Raw genomic sequence first — 25467 nt, 5'->3', positions numbered from 1 at the left:
TTACTTGCTCTTAGGGATGCAGCGAAGTTGCAGCATGCAACAGCAAAAAGCTTGGCTAATCAGTAACACTGACATTTATTTCCTGCTTTTTTATTTCTTATACAGATTTCCATGTATAATTTTACTGCAGTGTCATCGGTGGTGTTTTCTGTACATCATATGTTTCTGACACATCCATGCAGTCTACATGTACAAACAGTGTGTGGTGTTTCACACTGCATGTCCTGAATTGAACCCAATACCTTTGGCCCTTCAACACCATCCTCCCCTGGGATGCCTGGAATGCCTGCTGCCCCAGGAGGACCAGGATCACCCTGGATTGTAGAAAGAAATCAAATGATCTCCACAATAGACTAAACAACAGTCTTTCACAGTTTCATTGCAAAAACGTCTCATTGTAAATTGTGTTGTGATCCGCATCACAGAATTCATTTGCCTACACAACTGTGATACATACAGTAGGAAAGGCAAAAGATCTGAGCGCAGAGTTTTGGGTAAAGTTTGGACACAAGCCATGTTTCCGACTGTTAATCACCATAGCTGAGAGCAGCATGTTTTAAAAAAAATAGTTTTCTCGACTGTGAAAAAAAAAGCAAACTTCAAAGTCACACCTAAGCTGGTACGTGCATTTTTTTGGCACAATATAATGCCAAGATACAGATAACATTATTTATACCAACATGTAAATCTGGATATTAGAATTACTGATATATAATCCAGGGAAGTCCATTGAAAGTATTGGTTTTCTTTCATCCCAAAAAAGATACAACTTCCTTACTTTAGGTCCTGGTTCACCGAAGCCCCTTTCCCCTGGAACCCCAGACTCTCCAGGAAAGCCCTGATCACCCTGTGGAGTAAAGAGCACTTTACTGCAGCATATTGCAGTCATTACTTTAGTACATCACCTAGCAAACTATGGATGTCAGAAAAGAAAGTGGCGCCATGCAGTAACACATTCTAAAAAATAGGTTCACTACGTTTTAGTAATGAAGGCATGAGGCGCCCTCTAGTGCATTTCAGGAAGAATTAAAGAATAAAGAGGAACAGAGGAACAGCTCCAACGTTCACAAGTCAGTCCCCATTTCTAAATTTCTTGTGGGGTAGCCATGGAGACTCATTTCAGGAGGCAAAATGAGCACAGACATTTGAAAGTTTTCAATGAACAGACAAGTTACAAAACACTTATAATGAATTGCACAGCTCAATAGGAAAAAGAGCTTAGAAAAAAGGAGTTCTCAGTTGAGATTCCCATGGGATAAGAGGACATGGTAAGAGTCTGTACCTTTGGACCCATGAACCCTATTCCAGGGGTACCTCTGGGGCCAGGGGGCCCTGCAGGACCTTGGTTACCCTGAAGGAGAAACATTTTTTAGAGAAACTCAGCAAACTCAGCAAACACCGTCAAACCAACAGCAGTGACAAAACTTGAACTAAACACCTTAAACAGCTTTCATGAATTCTGGAACAGATGTAGCACTGTGTATGTTTATTCACATTTTCCAGAACTTCACTAAATGTGCTAAATAGGTCCCATGGCCTCCTTCATTTTGCAGCTTCCCTAACCTTTTCAATATGTGTACTTTGGTGTAAGCATTACCTAATCTAGCCACATAGCAGTGCAGATGACCTGTGTAGAAAACTACAGCCTTCTTCACCCTTTAAAAGTCTTCTTAAGCAGAGCTAGTGAGTCTGCCTTGTAGGTGCAGAGATGTGTTATTTACACAGTTCAGGTATTAAACTGTCCGTAGGCTGTTTACTGATAGAAAACAGTTCTACACAGGAAATGGCGAAAGCATTATGTTTAGACTCTCAAAAGGAGGGCAAGAGATTGATGAATTGAAGAGAGAAATCAGAGAAGACCCAAGGCCTTTCAATAAAATGTGTGAAGTGCAAGCACTTGTGAAGTCAAGGAATAGAAGCCTATTTTAAAATTTAAAATTTAATATTGAAAAATATTGGGATTACAAAGACCGACTGCAGTGTTTATAATCCCAAAATGTCAGTGTAACTGCATTGAATAGTTTTGCAGGAATGTATTTCCAACTGCACAGCCTGAGAAGCATTGTATTTTCCAAGCACTATATAATTCCAAATATTATTTTAATATGGTTAATGTATTATTCTAAATATAACTATAGTGGCTGATTTTTCACAGTTTGAAATATTTTTCCAGAACTAAAACAGTGAATTTGTAAGAGAGCAGACTTCACCTTTTCACCTTGTATCCCCATTCCTGGAAAACCCACTGGTCCAGGTAAGCCTGGTGGTCCTATATCGCCCTGCAGACACCAAATATTACTGTTACTATCGGTGATATTAGTTATTAGACAATACGCCCAAGGAGGGAGCTGCGTCAGGCTGCAAAGGGACAGGTAAAGGTTCATTCTTGCTGAACGGTGAAGAATAGAAATATGTTCCTTTACCATTCACCATGGAATGAATCTTCACCCCTTCCTTATCATACAATACACCTTAATTTGTGCATGTCTCTATTCAATGTAACTAGATCGAAAACGCAACTGGATTGCATACAAGGATGTATCTGCAAAAACATTTTTTTTAGTGCTTTGTCAAGCGTAATTATTTATGAAATGAGTTAAGAATGTAGCATGAGACACATTGTGGGCAGCCACAGTAAATAAAAGGCCGATGCCACAGAGCACTGCCAGGATAAGACTGCTGTAACTCTGAGTTACTGCTCCGCGGGCAGTGACCCCTCACTGAGCCAACCCCAGTGCAAACAGCTGGACCACGGTGCCACAACATGGAAGCGCAAACATCCCAAGGGTCAAGCGTGTGTGGGCTGGGTGTTCTTATCACTTAGAGCGTGTGAATAAAAACACTAACTCCACTTCAGCTCCTGGTCACGCCAGGCTGCGCAGGGCTCTACATCTCTTCCACAACCTGTCTGAGGTGTGGTGTGGAAATGGAAGCAACCCAGAGGGACAGACACGAACATCCCATTACCTTTTCGCCCTTCAAGCTGGCTCCGGGCGGGCCTGGGCTGCCCCGGGGCCCCTCGTACCCCCGATCGCCCTGCAGCGGAAAGACATGGACGGTCTGGACATCTGACAGGAAACTACAGGTTTCCAGCAAGGTACAGAAACGCCAGGTGAAGAAGAAGCAAGAGCAGTCTGTTGATGCCTTTTGCCATTTGCCATTGATGAGAAGCTACTGCAAAGGTATCCCTGTTCAGTAAGAGATGATCTGCAAGTTCAGACGTTCAGTGTTTGTGCATGACTGGGGAGCCATTGGTCAGAAGCTCCCATCACTGGGATTACAACCGAACGCCTCTAAATCGGACTCTCCTCCTTACACGGCACTGCTCTACACTAGAGCAGAGCTAAAATTCAGACTGCTTGAGTTCGAAGTGTTTTTAATTTAAGATGAATTTTCTACTTAAAAAACATTGAGCAGGGATCAGGTTGCTGAACTGAAATCCAAGCATGTTGGATCGGCTACGTGATGTTAGAATGATGCAGTCTTACAAAGATATACGACATTTTTGTGCTCCTCATGTTCAGTTCTTTGATTTTGGACTCTTAATTCTACACCTCCTCGGTAACAAGATTGGTTTAAGGCCTTAACATAACCTTAAGGACATATTTTAGCAGTGGATTTACATTAATACAAAACTGCAAACTATAAGTATTATTAACCAGAAGTGCATTTTAACTTACCATAGCAACACTCAAATATATTACTTTTTTTTACTTTAGGAAGCACAGAATAGTGAAACACGTTTAATCCAATAACATGGAGCATGGGCTACATACTGTAAGTTAATATAATGAATGTGTCTGAGCAACAAATCAGTATAGAAAAGAACTATCAAGGCAAAAGAGAGATCTTTTTTGGAATTTTGGACAGGCTAAATAAAGACTTGTAATGATTTCACACTCTAAATTTCCTGATGTGCAAATACTTGTCAGTGAAGTAATGAGACTGCTATGTGAAATAGGGTCAATCAGGGGTTAGGGTTAAAATTTCTATCCAAGTTGGAATGAAAAGAATCCTGACAATTTCTTTAAATGGGCAAAATTAAGCAAGTTTCAATGTGTTTATGCACACAATTGGAAAATGTTAATAAAGTGTTTTGTGTAGTAGTGCATAGTCAAATACCTAATGGCACTACCCAGAAAAAGTCAGAAAAGTATCCATCAAAACTTAAATTCCACTTAGACAACAAACATGTTCACCTCATTTATAAGCATGTGGGTTCAGCGGTTCTCTAAATCTAATTCTAACTGGTAGATATGAATGAAGAAAATGGTTAGTGCTTCAGGTATACTGTACATGAAAGTCAATAATTCACTCCTACAGGCCAGGAAAAAGCGTTCATTCCTGTGTCTGTGAGGTCTAATTAAAAGCAGGAGATGATTTTTCCCTTTGAAGCTTAATTAAACAGTGTAAAGATTAGATAAAGCTAAAAAGGGACTGTTGTAGTGCAACATGGTCTCTAAAAATACCTGTAAATAGTCACGGTGACTATGATATATTAGTGACAATAGTGAATTAGGTAATTATCTGTTAATTGTGGGAGAAGTTTGAATTCCACATTTTCACTTGGGTTTAATTTGTTTGGTATAAAAATGGTGTGCAAGGAAGTTGGGGGTTAAGGCTGTTTTGCTATTTATCAGTTTTAGGGCTGAAAAATCTGTAATCAGTAAAGCCCCATGGATATATAGACCTGAATATTAATTAAAAATGGTGGTTTTACATATCTACAGTGCAAAGTCCAGCCCAGTATTAAAAAGTCCCTCAATTGCTTTTGTGGCCTGATGTGGGGGCGTGCCCAGTGTGGAGGCGGAGCCCTGGAGGAAGGGCGGAGCCTCGTCTGTGAGGTCACAGCTGTCCCGGCTCCTAGCGGACGAGCCCCAGCTGTACGGGTCCTGTAAAGGCACACTGGACACCCCCCCGCAGGGACGAGCTGAGCCACCCCTGGATGGTGAGTAAACAGGGTCAGTCCAGTCCAGTCCAGTCCAGTCTGATCGCCTCTGTGCTAGCGGTTCTTCTTTTTCCCAGGCTGGTCCCTGTTAAATAAGGTAATCTCAGCCTGGAGGTCGCGATACACAGCGGTTACGATACTTTTTGGATCATTTTTCACCCTTTTGTGTTATTTGTGGTCCCTGCTAACTTCACGCCGGTCCTTCTGGCCCTCAGTTAGGGGCGCTGACTGTTTCCCGGTGCTTGCCACAGCTCCTCCTTTTCCATAGATACATTGGTTCGATCGTCTCTAACAACGCCGTTAGCGTACATACAGTTCTTGCTGTTGGAGAAATATGTTTGTTTGGCCATGTTATCGGCCCAAACTCTCACGCTTCAAAGTAAATAAGAATTCAGAACAGTTTTCACATCATCTGAAGGATTATGACCCTTTCACATTACAGTACACCCCCAGCCACCCAAACCAAGTCAAGCCTTCCCTTCATCCACCTTTCCACATGAAATACTGCAGCTGTCCCGGGGGATTTTCTGACATACACGGTATACCATTTTTTTATTATCTACTCCTTCTTTGTCTGTGATGAGTAATCTTTTAGTTGAGCTTTTCATCATTATTTTTTCCCCCTGCTTTCCGACACTGCTGTTTAATTCCCTGGTTTCCCATCGTCTGTTTTTCCCACCTGACTGGACTCCCACATGTGGGCTACAGAGAAACATACATTTCAGGTGAATCATACATGTTGGGAGGAATAACAGATGCAGGCTTATTAGGCTGTCATTTCTCATGTGTTAGAGTTAATCACATACAGTACATACCTCTCCTTGTTAACACAATTGCTGCACCAACTCTGGACTCTAAAAGATCTGCACTGACGCCCCTTTAAGTCAGAATGCTTTCCTCCCGCAGAAGACCCATATCTGGAGAGATATACTGTACAAGCATCTTACCTTCGGACCTGGGAGTCCTTCTCCAGGAGGACCTTGGTTTCCCTGTATCCCCTGGGGACCTGGAGGACCCTAATCACAAAGAAATATCAACCTCCTGCAGGCAAATCATTCATCTACTTGATCAAATTACACATACTGTACGTATCGTTCTATAGTCTCGTAGGAATTTAAAATGAAATATTCTACAATATGTATTGTGGAAGGCAGCTTAATATTTGGAAGCATCTTAGCACAGCTTGTAGGATATTGCTCACTGTATCTCATGATGACAATGACAATGACAATGACGTCACACCCAGGCAGTCCTGCAGTTCCTTTAGGTGTTTGAAGAGGCTCATTGAAGACAGAAAGGCTACCCAGCTTAAGGATGGCGACGTGTTGAAACTGCACCAGTTTCCGTGTTACTTTGTCTTCCCCATAATCACTTTGAGAAATGATTGTGTCCTGTCTTGTAAGTCGCAATTCTAAAGGATTCAAATTTACACACCAATATAAATGAACCAGAACAAGCTAACAGGGGAGGGCTTCATAGTAAAGTGCATAAATTAAAATGCAGACTTACTGGCAGCCCTGGTTCTCCGATGCCAACTGGACCAGTGGGGCCAGGTCTTCCCTGAATGCCTTTGTCTCCCTTAAAAAATTAGATGACTGTTAATGAAGAGCTAAAGCGTAATAACAAAATAAACAGGCAATGACGAGGTAAATCACAGAACACATTGGTGATCTGTAGACTGGGGTACAGTAGCGCAGGTATTCCCTGGACAATAATAAACATATTTTCACTTTGTTTAATATCTGAAATTGATTGAGCATTAATTTATTCATCTTGTCATCAACATCAGACATGATATTGTACTGACAGAGCCCCGGTACCCCTGATCCAATATATGTTCAGGAGGTTAAGTTTTCAGTGCTTGTTCCTTATGTCAAATCCAGCAGCATAATTAACCAGCATCTTTACAAATGATTACAGGAAAGCCACATGGAGACAGCAAAACTTTAATTCAAGAAGAAACACTCAGGAGGTCTTATGCAATTAGTTTCAGTTCTAGGCCAAAATGTAAACTGAAACTGGGCTTAAATACTGTTATGATCAGGTGTAGGAAAGCCATATATGTGAGTATGATCCCCCAGTCTGCGTAACAGGTGGTCCATTGTGCCTGTGCTCCTTTCACCGTCCGATAAAGTCGTCACCTTTGGGCCAGGAAACCCGATGCCAGTGTCCCCTGGAGGGCCCGAGGCACCCAACGGTCCTCGATCCCCCTGAAGGACAAGACAGGTGTGTCAGTCACAGAACGGAGTGAGGAGAACAGGTGCTTGATACAGGCCAAACCATCGAGTCTGAGATTAATCCCCTTTCATTCTGCCGCTTGTTACTTTTTATCACTGGGTTTATTACAAACACTACCTGATAGTGAAAAATTCTGGTTTTCCTTCACTGTTGTTAGTGCAATAAAAAGTTTACTTGACCATCCAATAAAAAAATGAACAGGAAAAACCTAACAACTAAAACTACAAGTAACACATCACAACTAACAACAGGCAGAGGCATCGTGTTCAGGTAGGTGTCTGCGTCAGCATGAGCAGGCTGCAAAGGAACAGGTAAAGGTTTATTCCAGGCAGAAAAGTGAAGAAAAGAGACACAAAGTTTCAGTTGTAGAGCCTACTTCATCACACCTTCCTTTTCCTTTCAGCATGGAATAAACCTTCATGTTTTCCATAGGCAACATTGTACAAGCAAAAGAAGGTGAGGACAGTGCCTATGATTTCCTGTGAAACGTGTATCACTTCTGTTCTGTCCCTGTTTTTTTATCACAACACCCACAGGGAGAACCCACATCAGTTGGAACTGATGCCTAGCACCAGGTCACTCCTGTCCATGGCCTGAGGGCATAGGTTTCCTGAACAGCGGAGCCCCGCCTAACCCCTGTCTCGCCGCTACACATAGGGTCTATTTTCGCTCTCCTGCCATTCCACGGTTCGCCCTTTCTGACATCCATGACACACAGTGAGTCATAGGTGCTGTTGCTGGAGCTGGCTCAGGACCGGCATAGCCCTGGAGTTGTTTGCCCAGTTGTGTACTGCAGCCTGAGGAATCCTAGTCAGGCAGAACTGAACAAGTGACACCATACTATACATCTCAAACTGAGGTGCATAACAGGCTGGACAGTGGGGTCCACTCATAAAGATACCCATAAAAACTTCAGTGTTTCCTTATTTGTAGAGGTACTTTTTAAATTAAATATACAAACCGCGCTTCACATAGTACCACTTGTGTTTAACTTCTCAGCAAAGCTGGAAAGAATTTAGTGCTGAAATGAGAATATATCATATTGTATGACCTTCTCAACTGTCCTATCGCAGATACACAAGTGAGCCTTCAGGAAGTCATCAAATTATAATATTTTAACTACCTCCTGTTAATGCTTTAATATAATTCTAACAAAGATGTTTTGTGATTTTTTTTTCCTGAAGAATTTTATTTCTTTAACTGGGTCTACTAACCTACAAAAAACCCATTCTTTGGGTGCCTCGTAAAGATGAAATGTGGTTTATGGCGCAAAGATCTAATAGTTGTTCATTGTTCCCCCAGACTCAATTGTGTTTGAAAATCTTCCAACTTCCCATAAATCTGTCTTCTTTTTAAAGATTTCCTTGTATGAACATTCTTATACAAGACAGACCAACCAAGATGCCAAATATGCATCCAAGTTATATCTAGCTGCACCACAGAATAAGGTCAAAAGCCACAGCAGCCACTAACACAGCAACACAACCCAGTCTGCATGATCCACTGTAGGCAATTCCTCTTCTAAATTTCAGTAATGAAAAAAAAAAGGGTTCTGTGTTAATACGGATTTTCTAAAAAGATAGAAGATTGTTGTTACTGAAACTACAGGCAGAGACCATTTTTCCCTGAATGACAATGCTAGTGTATTACACCCATTTAATAGAAACATGTCTTTGGTAGAAAATGAAACTGCTGTATGTCAGTGTCCCCAGTCAACCACACTGGGTTCACCACCTCCAGATGTAGGTCTGGAGATTCTGGTACACGGGGGAGAGTGCCACTTACTGGTTGGGAAACATCACTAACAGTCACAACCTAGTTTTACCTTAGAGGTCCCAGTGTGTCAAAAGGTGGCAATGCTTCATTTGTCAATCTTTATCTCTTAAATGGGAACATGCTTTAATTCTCAGCATGTAAACCCATTGCTAGCCTAAACAGACTGTGTCATTTTTTTATGGTACTGTACTCTATGCCGTGGAAAAACTAGCAATACAAACAACTTTGCAGAATTAGTCATTCATCCATTTAAACTTGTTCAGTTTAGTCTAATTAACATATCTATACATTATGCTCGCATCATGTACAGATATTGAAGTAATTCAGCAAACACACTTTGGGATGAAAACCCCTGCAACAGCATTAGCTGTTGATGTTGGACTGCTGTGTCACGCATTAAAATAATCTGTGATGTGAGATTTTAAAGAGTTGTGCTGGAAAATCTATTGGAATCTATTCTTCTAACTCATTGTTGATTTCAACATGAACAGATTCTGCCATTTTGATGACAACCCCTGACAATCATCATTGTGATCCATCCTCATTTCTTAGAATGTCCTTACTTTGGGTCCAGGGCTTCCTTCTGGGCCAGTCTCTCCAGGAGGTCCACTTATACCCTGTGAGGTGAGGTATGAAGGAGGAGTTCAAGGTACTGTGCAACAGCGAGTTGTGATCAAACCACACATCTAACACAGCTGGTCGAAACTGAATCACTATCACTGTTTGCTGAAAAGAAATATACTTTTCCCTTATCTCAAAAGACATCCATATAACAAGTAATGAACTGCAGCCATAAAGACTCAAAAGTGAAAAGCCAGTGCTCAACACAGCTATTCTTACCTCACATGAATAGTTTTAGGACTAAGAAAACATGTCCTTAATCAGTATAAAGCATGTTCTTCTCATTAATTTATTTCTCAAGCATAATGAATGTTCATTTTATTTGCACTTGATTTCTGATTCATGTGTGGTTTGCCTGTTTTTTGCTTTTGTCTAGCCCAGCACTATCCTTTTGTTTGTAAGTGAGCTTGGATTTCAGTACAGCCCAGAAATTCTGCTTGTCCAATTCCTGATACAGCCTCCTCTCTCTCTATCTCAGCTGCCATAATGCATAAAGCCATAATTACTCAAGTGCATTATCTGAATTGTCTTTGTGTGCCCGTCGCAGTTCCGCGCAGGCATATTACAAAGATGCTAAATCTTAAAATAGGGATAAGAATGTCAATGATCTGGTGCTCTTCATGATCCATTCTCATGAACCCTTGATATTATGCTCCATTCTTTATTGCCTTTTTAGTTTTATAGCTCAGCCCTAAAGTGCAACAAGAATGAAAACCATAACAGCAATGGAAAGTAGGAATAAAGTGTTCTGGAAAATACATTGTAGCTTCAAAATGTGGTGATAAGGTACTAGGTTCATGTTGGACCCTAAGGGAACCCCAAAAGCAAGACTTTGGTCTTTTGTAAAGCTCTTGTGATATATTTGACAAAAACAAGACACTTCGCCACTCCTTAGTGACCCCTGTTACTGTAGCTATGCATCCAGGGAAACAAGGCAGATTTCCTGGATTAGGCGTATGTCTCCCTGGGCTGAAATATTATCATTGGTTCACAGAGCACCAAGAGGGCCTGTACAGACACTACTTGATATTCTGAGATTTCAAATAAATATCCTAAATAAAGGATGAAACCAGGTAGAAAACACAATTTCCATGCAATAAATGTACGATTGATAGAAAAAAATCAACTAAGTGATGATATGCATTTATTCATCTATTTACTGTACAATAGCCATTTACTGTAATCACATACAGGGGTCTGGTGAGACAGAGCCAATTGGTTTTAACTTTTTACTATTTTAAGCCCTTTTGCGTTATTTTTTCCAACTATCTATTTTTCTCACTACTCTTTCTCATACATGTCAGGTTTCAGGTCAGTCTGGTTTTGTGAGTTAGAAGTGGTAGGATGACAAACATTATAAAGTTCATGATTCATCAGGAAACTGGAATAAACACCTTGTGCAGGGCAGATTTTCAATTCTATGATACACATAAAGCAAAGCATGGGAATCGTTAAGAATTCATCGTCCGAGCATTTCAAAAAGCCAATGGTCACACGCTGCTGGTGCTTTTGGGCTTTCAGATCATGAAGCAAAGTAGAATTAAGCACCTGTGCTTCAGCTCTAATCCTATAGCACAAAGTCTGCTTCTGAAAAAATAATACATTGCAAGGTTCAATTCACAGCTTTAGATATGCAGATTAAAACTGGATTACATATAAGCCTTATTTCACATTCCATAAGTGCAGAACTCTGGCTCACTGCACAGTCTCAGAATACATCTTTTCATGTTCATTTTATTATTTCATTTTCTGTATGTGATAGTTTTGACCAGTACCTTTTTTATTAAACCAAAATGTATGCCTACATTTTTAGCATACTGTATATATATATAATTTAATAGTACTGCTTTACACCTCCCACTTTTTGAAGTGACTGTTTTTTCTCAAATATTACTGCAGTACATTTGCATAGTCCCCCTAATTAATACGGTATATGAGATGTATGGTACAAATATATATGGTATGGTATGAAAAAGTAAATAAGTTATAAAATTGACAAACTGCATTTACAGTATCTGGAAAGGTAAAGGCTTAAACTAGGGCCACTTTAACTTTTAAGGATCTCAGTACCAAATATAATATATAATAGAAATATTTAATTATTACCATGCGCACATAAAAAAGAAATTCTACATTTTAACCAAACAATTTCCATGAGAAACATGACCAAAAAATATATAATTCAGGCCTGTGCATGAATGTGAGGGTGAAGTTAAATTACTAGTATACTTCTAAGAAACAACTGAGACTTGTATTTAATTTCTAATAAAGATCCTTTATTAAACCAGTGTGGGTGTTCACATGTATACAGTTTCCCCTCCACACAACTGAAGCTGTCCATAGGCAGACCAAAGACAAAGCCTCCATTCCTCGAATTTTACTCTTCCTTTTGCACTTCAGAGATGGGTACTGCAGTACGTCAGCGGGGTCTACGTTTCTTCTCCTATTCATTAACACCCAAGCCTATAGCTCCTTGTAACAGCAGACTAAAACATAACCGAGAAGCCCACACTGTATATACACTTACAGCATATCACAATGTACTCAACTCATATGAGAATAAGTGGAGTTTTTCTGGTGATAAAACACATTTAATCAAATTGATGAATGAAACTAACTAATCTAAATGTCTTCTGCAAAACAAAAGGTGTAATACTGCAGATGTAGCTGGTGCACCGAAACTAGACATCTTTGTCACCTGCTGCTGAACCCTGAAGACAACAAACACTGGGGTTGCCATTCAGTAGCTGAGATGAACCTGAGATCTTAGACAGGCGGCAAGACTGTGAGCCATCTTACAACCAAGGTCACTATGCATACTGTATACTGTTAGGCTACGAAACAATATCACATGAAGGTGAAACTGTAGTTGCAATCAAAATTGCAATTTAGTAGCACACTAAATAGCTTTCTTTTAAAGTGACAGAAAGAAACAACACCACAAATGTCTTTAGAACAACGAAACAGCAATCAGATTATATAAGTGAACAGAGTACCTGCACCCCTCTGGGTCCCCTCGGTCCTGGAGGCCCCTCCATTCCCTGTGGAGTCAGTCAGATCTGCGTTACTTTCTGCTGGGGTCTCACGGCTCCTGGGTAAAACTGTGCAAAGAGCTCTTGAATGTGCCGAAACTCACCCGCTCTCCCTTCGTTCCAGGAGCCCCACATTCTCCTCTCTCACCCTGAAAAAGACAGCCGGAACATCAGGAAATCCCAGCACAGCCACCCAGGTCTGTTTCACTGAAACAGCACAGCAGGTGAATCTCCAGGAGCGCGCCTGGCCGGTCGTGGGCTCGAGTCCTCATTGCAGACAGTGCTGCTGTACCTTGAGTGAGGCACTTTCCCCCAGTTTCTCCAGTCCACAAGGTGGATGAATGGGGACCCAAAATTATTCACTCTTGTATACATGCAACCCCGACAGACCTTTTGGAAAATGTATAAAAAAATCACAAAACATGTACCTTATCCCCCCTGAAGCCAGGTCTTCCCTGCAAAAACAAAGCAGATACGAAAACATTACGATCTTGGAAAGAGCAAACTGGCCATTTCAATCTGAAAGGCATGGAGTTAGCCCTTCCTCGCTGGTCTCAACAGCCACTTTTATTTTCTATGACAATCAAGTGATTAGTAACACCTGCCTATATGTTTTAAGTAACGCATTTGACAACGCATTATGAAACCTAAAACAACAACCCAGGACACACTAACACCAGAGGGCATAACCCCAGTTCCCAGCTTCCACTTCATCTTTGTCGACCTGCCCTTCCAGGCAACAAGCTACAACCGTGCCTCATACGGGTACAAGTCCACATCTGGATGTGTTCATTCAAAAATGTTCTTTTAGATCTGCTGAGCATACCTCTGGGCCTTCATTTCCAGTCCTCCCATTGATACCAGGCTCACCCTAACCAAAACAGTAAAATAAGAACATACGACAGGTTATAATCAAGGGGAGCCAATCAGCTATTCTTGTCCATTTGCTAGTCAATAGCTAATTGATCCCCGGTTCTCATCCTGCCTTTTCTTGAAAGAAGCCACCGTATTGTCTACAGGACACCATAGCTGGGTAACTTACTCCACCCTGCCCATAATAATAGGATCATGACAGACATGCAAGCTGAACAGATTTTAAGGAAATGACAAGAGACAATACTGAAACAGTATTGTAAAGTTGCTTTTTTTATTAATATAAATCACAGTTTTACGATGTTAAATGTGTTGGAAGAAATCAATCATTCAAAGTGCATTTGCTTCAGAGTGGCTTTACTGCTGTGTCTGTGCATTATGAGATTACTTATGAGTCATTTTTAATCAATATTTCCTAAGAGAGGGGTCTCCTTCCTGGCCATCGAAAGCCCTCTTAGATGTTATCCTAAATCACCAGGTTTTAAAAGACTAGGAACATTTGTAAGTTATTGATCTATTAAGCAAATAATGTATTCAATTAACAGAGCTCTGATCCTTGAGAGAAGAAGGATATTATGATTTTTAGCCCATATGATCTCTAAATTACTTAATATAACAAATCGTGTATTTCAAACTCAAGGAGGCCTAGAATATTTATGTTTATATATATATTGTTCCACGTGAGCTCTTAGTTACATGGTTGGTCAATTCATTCAATAAAATGTAACATTTCTAATCAGGTTCACAAGTGTTTTATAGGTAACTGTGCATTTAATAAGGTGAATCTTTTGAGTAATCAGTTGTAAAAGACCTTAAGAAAAGATATACATGTGTGATGAATATAACAATTAGGTTAATTTTTTTAATTCATGTACCCAGGAGACACTAGGCTCCTGATTAAGCAGATCATAGGTAAAGATTCCCAGGTCTTTGAAATTGTAATTGATAACTTAGAGGTTGCCTATCAAACCAGTTGGACAGGAACTCTCTAGGACCAGTGTTAGAAACCCCTGCTCTAGGGCATGTCATTGCCTGCTGTCTCTTTCAGCTTCTCCCATGCTTTGAAGAATTATCCATACATTTACTCATTAAGCACTTCATATGACCCCTTGACTGTTTGGAGATAACATTGCCCTTTTAAACTCATAGGCTGCTCAATTCAACATGAGTCATGGTTTCAAAATACTTGTTGAATTCTTACATTATTAAGAGTATGGAAATTAATCAGAAAATAATCTAATATCCTCCAGATGGCATTGTGTTATAAATTGTTGAGAGGGTCTCTTTTCCTGCAGAAGATGCAATATTTTATAAGGTGGACATTCAGATCTGGTTTGCACTGGATTGAAAGAATGCTGGACAAACGGGCTGCTATGTTATTCTATACTGTCATGTAGGAATGCGTGCTACGAACTTAAGTAACCAACTGTATTAAAAGAAGTTATCTTTAGCAAAGGGAAGCAGGAAGATGTGCGTGATTTTGAAACAGTGCCAAACTTGTTAGCACAGGGAAGCATGATGGATAACAGAAAAATATTTAAGGACTGTTCTAGTTTAATTACTTTGAGAAGAATACACCGAACACACATGTGTTTGCTGTGTCTAGATCTCAATTCATACTACATTTTTCAAAACAGAAAATCCGACAGTTACACTAACATTTTCATTAAGGACAAGTTTTACTCATGTGAATTATTTCACAAGAAAAACTCATTACCTTTGATCCCTTCTCACCAGGAGACCCCTCGTAGCCAGGATCGCCCCTTTTCCCCTGAAAACAGAAGAAGCAGGGAAGCCGTCTGGGGTCAGGACTGTAAGTGGAGGATCGTGGGTTCAGATAGCAGGTGGGCCATGACGTTGTACACTTGAACAAGGCATGTCACCCAGGCTGCTTCAGAAAAACATACTGATCTATAAATAGATCAACAGATCTATAAACATAAATTGCTTTGGGAAACAGTGTCAGTCAGACCCATTAATAAAACACACTTACAAAGAGTTCAAGCATTGTCATGTTCATTTCATTCCACCGAGCAATACAAACTTGTATTACTCTGGCAACATTTCACACATGACAATTGTTCTGAAGATAAGTGAAGTATCTTTTCTCTTAAAATGGGCTTTAGAAGAAGCTGCTAAATCTTCCCTTGGATTTGTATCTTCCATTAAGTCTTGTCGACTTCAGAGCTGCTTAGTTTTGTGAAGTACGTTCTGGTTACATTATTATTATTACTCATTCTGTTTTGGATCTTTGTGTCTTTCTGACATAGCTAAAGAAGCTAAAGAATTATTTTCTTTGCAAACATGGTTATGAAAATAAACCAGTTCAGGTCTTTCGAAAAGACAGATACTGTACATACAATACCTGCAGTGTGGGGAGTTATTTGTACTGTTTTCTTTCATTGCCAGTCTAAAGAGCTTTAGATTCCAGAGATCCACATGCAGGGAAAAGAGCAGGAGCGAACTGCTGAAACCCAGAATACAAATGCTTTCTCTTTGCTATCTTGCCAGAAACAACACAGTTCAATAAGCACAATGTTTTCACATAGGAAACCACATTCAAAAGGGAAGTTGACCTTGACAGACTTGTCCATCTGTAACACGGTCTGCACTGACCTACTTTAACACTTGAACATGTGAGTATGATGGATACCATCTGACTCTAGCTAGACTGTCATTTGTCTCTTTTGTTCATCTGTATTCTTCTGTGGAGAAATGAAAAAAGTCTCCATGGCAAATAGTCTTTACCAGATTTATGCACACAAAAATCTTAGCAGACTACAATACATGTGTTTAATATTCCATGGTGCACATGTATGTTTTATATACATGCAGTTTACACTATAGGGTCAAATGCAAAACATACTGAAATAGAATCGAGACTCAAGAGTTTTATATAAACTTCTCAAAGGAAAAATAAGATACGAACTGTATTGCTGACAGGATTGTACAGTATTTCTTTACATAAAAACTGCAAGTTGTTTAGTCAAACGTTTGCAATCTAGACTGTCATAAAGCATTTGCTGTGTGTCACTTTTTCATCCTATCCTGTCCTAATCTTGTCCCTAATATATCTACAGTGTTTTCTCATTTTCATTTTCATTTTTTGTCAGCTGTATCCCTTAACATTTTAATGTAGTCACAGACAGGCACAAAAGAGTCCAGCATCTTATTTTCAAGTGTGGCTGTTCTTTCAGAGATTTCAGTACTTTAAATTAGCTTAATGCAGAGATTCTTTATCATGCAGAAAATTCCTTAATAGATGTTTTACTTCTCCTTGACAAATATTCCTGCTTCTTTTAGATTTCCACCAGTGATGTACTGTATAGCTGCTCCAGTGCATCTTCAGCACACAGTAGATCATAAGGAGAAGGAATTTCTTTACTAATTGAATTAAGGAGGATGTTTAAGGTACAATCCCAAAAAGAAATTTAGTCAAAACAAAGGGATTAACACCCATAATCTTACATATACAAACAGTGTCATTAGATCTTTAACAGCCAAGCAATCAGGACCCCAAGTTTAGCTTATCCAAAGGAAGGCAGCTCCTACAACATAGTGTCCCTTTCTTCCATACTTGAACATTTTGGTATGCAAATGTAAATGTAAATTTTGATCCGCAGAGAAGAGCGCCACCTACTAGTCCATCATCACCACCTCCAGCAAAAAACTTGTGTTCATTGAGGGTCCTCAATTCCAGTACTGTCCAGGCCCAATCTTGCATAATGCCTGGGATATGATGAAGTGGTGATGCAGCTGTCAGTCTTCTCCATATTGAGGCTACAAGGTTTCACTACAGCTGATTTAACTTGGCTTTGTCATCATTTGCAGAGTGTGTATGAATTAGAAATCTACAGCTCTCAGCCCTCGATGTTCCAGAACTGTCTCCATATATGGAAATCAAAAGTAATAAATACCATAGATGTCAAAACAACCTACTGTACTTCAAGTAGATAGCTGCATCAGCACGCATAGGAACAAGTAAAGGTTTATTCCCTGCTGAAGAGAGAAGAGAAGAAACACAACGTTTCAGCTGTGGAGCCTTTTTTGGGTGTTCTTCTCTTATCAGCATGGAATAAACCTTTACTTGTTCCTAAAAATAACCTCTGTGCTTATACTGCATTTTTGACGATTGCAGTTTGGCTGCTGTTTAATGTTTGTTAAAATGTTTAATGTTTGTTTTGATAGAGGAAGATTCCAGTGCTCTGGAAAACTGGCAGCAGCATGGGGTATTGACTTTTGTAAGCGGCAGTTTGCAGGTTTCGTTCCCAGTTTAATCCAATTCAAGGTCACAGGGCAGCCAAAGCCTATCCTGGGAGCAAGGCAGGATACACCCTGGATGGGACACCAGTCCGGCACAGAGCGCACATGCATACAGAAACAAACACAGCAGGACCAGGAAACTGGAGCGCCAGGGAGAACAGAGGGAGAATATCAAAAATCCCCGCAGACAGCACCCCAGTGTCCCAGTGTCCCAGTGTCCAGGGCTGAGCCCAGAGCCCCCAAATCTGCGCCATCATGCAACCCCATCATGCATGTTTTAGTCACATATGTTAATAATAACCCTGATTAAGTACAGCAACCATGTCCTCCGGCTCCTGCGCCTTACGCTTCCTGTAGTCCTGCCTGTCTCTGGTCAAGGATGAAGAACTTACTCACCGGACCTCCTGGAGGGCCCCTCTCTCCTTTCTCACAGGAACATGGCTGTGGACACTAGGAAGAGCCAGTCCAGGAAGACAAAAGAGACTGTTTTTAAATGTCATGTACATAACATACATTACTTTTAATTGTACACAACATGTATATATTATTACCTTTATATTTATTGTGCCTTACTTTTTAAATAGTTGCAGACAGCTACCACTTAAACCAAATGCTGTGAAATAATACTTACTGCTTTATTTGCAATCACGCTCTGAAAGACAAATAAAAAAATAAGTCATTTTCACACAACTAGATGTGTCAGCCCTATCACATCAAGTATTAGTTAACAATAAAATAACATTTAAGTCAGATACAAAATGATAGATAATGTAAAAACAACAAGATATGAAAGTGTTATTATGAAAATCCATCCAAGCATTTTCAGTAACTGCTTTAGTCCTATACAGGCTCATGGTGGAAAATGAGAATGGGCACAAGGTAAGGGACACATTAATTAATTAATTAATTAATTAATTAATTAATTAATTAATTAATTAATTAATGCCAATTAATGACATTACAATCAGACAGCATGTCTGAACTCTGGGGGAAACCAGAGCACACAAAGAGAACCCAAGCAGCTACATGAAGAACATGCAAACGTCACACACACACAATCTTCATTGTAAGGCACAGATGTCTTGGGATTTACTAACTATAACTGGGGGTCTTCAGCACTAATCATAAAGGCTCACAGTCCTGCAGTTTCTATGGGTGGCCTTAAAATAGCAGTGATCTGGAAGGTATTAATTTCTCCTAATTAAGCAACTGATCCAATTAAGCCATTCAGACTTTGCTGAAATGAAACCCAGAAGGTACTGTGGCTCTCCAGAATTGGAGGTGTAGTCTATAATTGTCAGTAATATCTAAATGGCTTAACTACACGCATGTCCAGTATTCATAGCTAGCTCGGATGTTTTTAATCTTTGAAACAATTGAAGAATTGTCCAAGCATGAACAGAGTCTGACCTTTAAATAATTCTGTACATTATCAGTATTTCTGGAAACGTCTCATTGAAAGTGGAATTTGACAGCCATACTGCTCTTAAAAATGAAAACAACTAAAGCATTGAGAAGTAAGCCCATCTTTAGGACAGAAAAGACCTACAGTTAAATCACAGCATTGTAGACCCAGCGCAATGCTTCAAGAAACAGAACACATAGAACCTTAAAGGCCCAGGAACATACTTTTTTAACTGTTTTAGACACTGTAGATAAAACAAATGTATTCTAGTGTCTTAAATTCAAGACCATTTATCCAGACATTATAAATAATGATGGAAATGAATAAAGTGTAACATCACCCTTGCTATGAGTAAATTGTCAACTAAACACCCCATAATGTGGAAAGGAAGACTAAAAATGTGTTTGTGAAGCACACTGCAAAATGGTAAATGGTATAAATCACCAACATAATGCCAAAGAAATCTCAGAATGAGTGAACTTTGTCATACTTAAATTTAATTCAGTATCTTCTCAATTCACTTGCTTCACATGTTTAAATGTTTTGTTTATTTTAATGACCATTTTGAGGCTGAACGTGACATTAAGCACACTCAGTAGATATCGATGTAGTAACTGAGTTGCCAAGCTCTGTTTCTTGTTTAAGACCACTGGTTTTATCAATCCTCTCATTGTCTGTCTGAAGCCTTTTAAAACTGTGAGCCCTTTATTTCTAATTGGCTCCAAAATAAAAAGCAGTTAGAGGGTGTGGTGGAATTGTGAAAAACAAAAGGCAAAAAAAGTACATTTGAGTGGGAATGTGAAAGGGCTGTAGCAAATTGCTCTGTTCCATACAGTATGTCTCTAAAAATGGCCCGAATCACTAAATGAACTTTAATGTTATGAGCTTAGTTTCCATTCTATAATTAGTAGCCCCAAAAATCCATTGAAAACTGGAATTCAGACTGATAAAGCTCTGCGCCTGTGGTCTGAATGTGGTGGAGTTCACTGTGGGAATTTATGTAAGAATGACAAAAGGACAGGACAGACTTCCCTGTAGAAAGAGCTTAAAATGCCCTTGCAAAGTGAAATTTCCATATTGAATTAGGAAGGCACTGATTCAACATGATCACTTAGGGTGTTATGAAAACACTACACTACAATGAAGCACAGCATCAGACAATCTTTCAGATCTCTAAGGACCCTGGACACTTGCAGCTGGTGCTTATCTCAATATGGAGGCCATCACACCATCAAAACAGTCAACATGTGTGTAAGAGTTCACAAAGGGGGCCCCTGTCTCATCTTTAGGCAACTTCATATTTATTGTAGAGCATCAACGTATGTTTGCAGCCAGACCTTGCAGTGGTGTATTCTTTGCAATGATGTACAAAATGACATGTTTTAGGTCTGTCAGGTTCCTAACGAAACACCATGGCGTTTCACTCACCAGCTCACGGAAAAGCTTTTCTTCGAGTAATGGGTCAGTCAGGCTGTGCACATACTGCTGCGCAGGGGCAGTAGCTATAGAGCGTAGCTTAGCATTATTGACGCTCTCTCTGGCAAGATCTGTTAGCCCGATAGTGAAAAGTCGAATTTTGCGATCTTTTGCTACAGAGGCCGCACCCATGATGTCTGGATTCCTGGGATGATCCACTCCATCGGTCATGAGAATGGCTACTCTCACACTGTTAGGCTTTGTTTGTTCGTCAAAAAGCTGGGTAGCGTTGGTTATTGCATAGGACGAATAAGTCCCATGCCCAATGTAGGCCATTGTGCTAACTCGGCTTTTGAAGACATCGGCATCTTGCCAGTCTCTGAAGTTGTGCTCTATCTTGACTGTGCTGCTGTACTGTAGGGCAGCCAGCCTGACTTTTAACTTCCAGGCAAGTGGCATCTGTAGCTGCATGATCCTTTCAGTGAGGCTCTCAACAAACGTCTTCTGCTTCTCAAACAGTAACAGTTTGGCACTTTCAGAACTGTCCACGATGAAGGCTATGTCAAGTTCACAGATCATATCTGGGATGAAAGGCAAAAACAGCATGAGTTACAACTCAAATCTACTTGCTGAACGGAATAATTACAACTTTAACTACTGTAGATGTTGTAGTTTTTATGGGTGACTACAATGGCCGTTCTTATGTTCTGGACAAACTTGCACCCCTAATCATGCACGGTCACTGTCGGCCACTGTCACCCAGCTTCACACGAACCAGTGGAGGCCTGTGTGAACAGAGCCTCAATATGAAGAGCAATGCAGGGTGGGGAACTCACTGAAACTCAAGCCGAATTCCAGGGAAACGGAATGAATAAAATATACAGCAAGAAAATCTCAACTGACCAAATGAATAAGAAATCAAACACTTTAAGAGATATTTTAAACTTACTGTAGGAGCCATGTGATGTTTTAATTTGGTTATATTCCTTTTATAAACAATCCCTGTAAATATGCTGATGTTCTACTATTTGAAAAACACGTTGTTTTGTTTACGTACATTGCGCGTATGCCTTTAAGACGGCCCATCGCCGATGTTCATTAATGTAAATTCTAAAAAGTTTTAGTTTTCAAAAACGGAGAGGAAATTAGAGCGCAAATTAGGGTCTGACGTGCTGGTGTAGCTGCGCGTTTAGTTCACTTGAGCTCTGAGGAATAGTTCTGGTATTGTGGCAAACTTCTCCTTTGTTTTGTTTGTGAAACCAAAGTGAATGTGAATAAAGCACGTTTAATTTTTAAACCTGGCGAAGTTTATTGTGGAGTCTACCTGGGCATAGTCAGCCATACCCTCGCCTTTCTTACGGTGGAATTTGGGCACTATACTTAAATCTACAAAGTCTTCATGATCATAAGGAATGTGAGTAACATGGGAAAGTAGACTGCAGAAATTCACACCTTTTACTTCATCTTTCATGAAAAGGTTGTTTGCTCTCTGGCCTTTCCTTTTTCTGCTCTGGCTCTTGGCTGTATCTGAAACAACGGCCAGCAGCAAGAGGCACACACTCACTCCTCTCCACATGTTTTCGTCTTATCCAGAATCTGCCTGCCCCTGAAATCGGAAAGCAACACACATTTGTTCTTCTCTATGAGGTGTAGCATCGCCTTCCCAACACGTGGCCAGCCATCCAGGTTCCCCAGTCTTTCCGAAGCACCAGCAGATGAAGCTCGGAGGAACGGACACAATGCGTATTAGTAATGTTACGCGACACAGCACCCTGGATGGTGTGAACATCACCCTCGAAACAGCTCAACAACACGACATTGACACGCGGGGAGAACGGGTCATTGCAAGCATCACTTCAAGGGAAGAAGCTGAAAAAGTAAGGAAGGCAGAACTAATAACGTTTGAACAAGATTCGCGACAAGGCTGGAAAAAACAAATCAACTATGACCTTAGATGCTCCACAAGATGAAAGCCAAGAACCAAATATATTGATTTTCTTGCTGAAACTCAAACCATATAAAAGCTGCCACTTTAAAGTATCCACAGTTTAACATAAAGTGGTTATAATATAAGTTCTTTTTGCCATTGATATAAGCAAAACCGCTGAGTATCTCAAGCGAAGTTATCATATTCGAGTAGCCTACTCATTTTGTACACAACAGAGAGTAATCCAATAGGCAAAATATTAACGTTTTGTGCATCTTTAAAATAAGCTTTTTTGGAGCACTTTTGCCTTTGAAGAGTTTTCAATACCAATAAGTATAGTGTGTTATTTCCAACATAACCATACGGGCGTACGACCAAAGAAGGCACATACAGTAACTGAAAATAAGACCAGAGATGCTTTTCTATTCAATACCTGAAAAGGCTGCTGAATTAGTTTCCATTGTCTGTAGGCAAGCATCAGCGGGAATATCTAATAATGACCGAGGAAGAAGACGGTACTCACTCCACCTCCATCTCACAGACACACAATTAGTTATCCAGATAGTGCCTCAACCACACACACAAAACAGAACAAATAAGTACACCAGCTACAAGAGTCACATGTGAAGAAGGTGCCCGGCACCTGCCGGGAGCTGAATTTACAAACAGCAGTTCTTCAGCACACACCCCGATCTTAAATATGCGAATACAGAGAAAAGCTGATAAACGAGACACTATTACACGATTGTGTAACTACTGTTACGATATCATTGCTGTGAATAAAAAAAATATTATAGATAATATTATGCTATCTTGCATGCACCAAATGCTATGATAATGTTAGCATGATTTATTAATTATAATAATGCATCCAACTAAAATGACAAATTATTTATTTTTCTAAAGTGTATATATAATTAATACCTACACTGCAAAGATCACGATATTTATATCAGCCGTCTCGTCATTGAAGAAAGCTTCTACATCAAAAGTAGAAAGAACAGTCAGCTTCTTTTAAGACAGCAGTCATTAAACCGCTAATTCTCCGTTTCAAGTTTTCCTTAAACATACAATGACGTGATTTGGGATTTTCATTCCCGTAATTAAATTCGTAGACAAGAAAAGGTTATCTGTGTTTTCAGTGTAGTTTCTAGTTCGATGAGTCGTCAATTAAAAAAAACACCTTTCATGCGAACTAAACCGCTTCCTTGCGATTGCTTAGTTTAGTTAAATCTTACCTTATTTCTCATTTAAAGCATAATCGATGTCTGTAAATACTTGGTTAATCTGGAGTGAACTACATAATTTCTATGACCAAAAAAATACGCTCTCCCTGTCCAGTAGTAATGTGAAACCAGAGGGGCTGTAATCTCTTTACCATTCTCTCTTGGAAAGGGCTGGACCGTTCAATGAATATTTATGAAGGTGTGGTTGCCTCTTCTTCTGTGGAATTAGCACTGGGACAAGAGCTTTGTCGGATTATTTTAACATCGAAAAATAGTCAGATGACACACTGAGTCTCGTAGACGAGTCGGTACCCCCCTTTAAATAATGGAATAAAATAATAGACTGTCCCTTACCTTTTTCAGGTATATAGAAAATATTTCCTACCACTGACAGATTTACAGAAAACATAAAAAATATATAAAACGAAACGATTTTCTATGAGTAATTATTCAGGTGCCACGCCAAGGGAAGGATATGAAATAATAAGAACGATTGCAAAGTAAGGAAAGACAATTTGGTCGTTTTAGAACAATCAGCTCACTTTACACTTGACACATTTGGTTTCAATAGCAGCTAATTAGTATCTCAAGAATAATTCTGACCCTCCCTTTCTTTACGGACCCCATGTGTCAACTTTACCTACTTGAACCAGACACCCGCAATCCTCTGTATAAAGAAGAGTCTCCACTTTTTCTGTTTTGAACAGCCCTAATCCCGATTTCTGCTTGCGTTCTCAGTTCTTGCAGGGTTGCTGACTTTGAAGATGTCCCTTCAGCTGATATATCCTTTCCGGATTTTGAATACCCGATTAAAGGCCCACCTACACAATCTTCTCTGTTCTAAGCTAAAAAAAGGACAAGTCCCTCTGTCCAAGTCGAACATTCCCTTCAGACCAAATATTTGTCTGATTGAACTTCTGTACCTGTATTTCCAGCGTTTCTTACAGTGTGGTGATCAAAAATGTACATAATATTCCGCCTGAGATACATTCATTTTAAAATAATTTTCTTTGATTTTACTTTATCAAAGCATTTTATCGTCCTTTTGTCATTCGTTTCCCAAACATTGTCAAGTTAAAGAAAGTGATTAACTTTCATAACCATAGCAGTTTCTGGAAGTAAATTAAGTAAGTTCTGTACTAACTACTGGAAGCTGCACTAGACGGATACTCTTAAGGCTCTATATGCGGAGTGTATGTAATGTTATACTGTGCTGTGTTGCTGTAGTTATTGGTGTAAATGTCTACAGATGAGCTCTGGAAAGATTACAAGAACAGCAGTCAGAAGCAGGAAAACGACAAGAGTCCTGCCAGCAGTCCGGGCCCACACTAGCAGAAGAGGGAAGTGTTTGCTTTCCTGCAGCATTTCAGAGGATCCGAGGGAAAAATAAGTTGGAATTACAAAATAAAAACCCCAATATTACAAATGTGCGCCTTTCTGGACCTGGTTTTAAAATACGTTTCAGGATACCAAGATATAGAAGATCTGAGATTCTCACACCAACTGAGCACACAACATGAATTGTGAACCCTAAAATATGGATCTGACCGCTCAGGGGAATTGAGCCTTTCATTGACTTGCAGGGAGCTGCCACTGTCAGCCTGGAATTGAAAAGCTTTAGATCAGTGGCAGGACTAGAGCTTACTGGGGAACCTGTTTCTTGTGGCTGGCTACCAGTGATCGGCAGTTTTGTTGGTCTTCCGGTTTGGATTCTGGCAGAATCATAAGTGATGGGCAGGGAA

General features: G+C 39.9%; 1 protein-coding gene across 5 annotated transcripts in view; it reads right to left on the bottom strand.

Annotated features, from left to right (window-relative positions):
• Positions 1 to 23893, bottom strand: part of LOC148650881 (uncharacterized) — a 43340-nt gene extending 19447 nt beyond the window's left edge. For 3 of the 5 annotated variants that reach the window (XM_088600489.1, XM_088600490.1, XM_088600486.1), the window contains exons 1-19: positions 23738 to 23893; positions 22025 to 22178; positions 20585 to 21153; positions 18383 to 18403; positions 18148 to 18201; positions 15206 to 15259; positions 13442 to 13486; positions 13044 to 13070; positions 12720 to 12764; positions 12580 to 12624; positions 9526 to 9579; positions 7090 to 7158; positions 6458 to 6526; positions 5896 to 5964; positions 2968 to 3036; positions 2211 to 2279; positions 1283 to 1351; positions 779 to 847; positions 243 to 314 (exon numbers count right to left, since the gene is read on the bottom strand). In XM_088600489.1, coding sequence (XP_088456615.1) covers positions 243 to 314; positions 779 to 847; positions 1283 to 1351; positions 2211 to 2279; positions 2968 to 3036; positions 5896 to 5964; positions 6458 to 6526; positions 7090 to 7158; positions 9526 to 9579; positions 12580 to 12624; positions 12720 to 12764; positions 13044 to 13070; positions 13442 to 13486; positions 15206 to 15259; positions 18148 to 18201; positions 18383 to 18403; positions 20585 to 21153; positions 22025 to 22148 — 1593 coding nt within the window. In that variant the 5' untranslated portion in view covers positions 22149 to 22178; positions 23738 to 23893. Of the gene's footprint in view, positions 1 to 242; positions 315 to 778; positions 848 to 1282; positions 1352 to 2210; positions 2280 to 2967; positions 3037 to 5895; positions 5965 to 6457; positions 6527 to 7089; positions 7159 to 9525; positions 9580 to 12579; positions 12625 to 12719; positions 12765 to 13043; positions 13071 to 13441; positions 13487 to 15205; positions 15260 to 18147; positions 18202 to 18382; positions 18404 to 20584; positions 21154 to 22024; positions 22179 to 22932; positions 23040 to 23427; positions 23480 to 23737 lie in introns of those variants that run through there. The other 2 variants (XM_088600487.1, XM_088600488.1) reach the window with 2 other exon arrangements.
• Between the last annotated feature and the right edge of the window lie 1574 nt (positions 23894 to 25467).

Source organism: Lepisosteus platostomus, chromosome 12 (genome assembly GCF_059453375.1).
Source record: "Lepisosteus platostomus isolate fLepPlt1 chromosome 12, fLepPlt1.hap1, whole genome shotgun sequence".
In the NCBI taxonomy this organism is placed as follows: Eukaryota; Metazoa; Chordata; class Actinopteri; order Semionotiformes; family Lepisosteidae; genus Lepisosteus; species Lepisosteus platostomus.
Note: the sequence above shows the minus strand (reverse complement) of the source record. Positions and strands in the feature narration are given on the sequence as shown.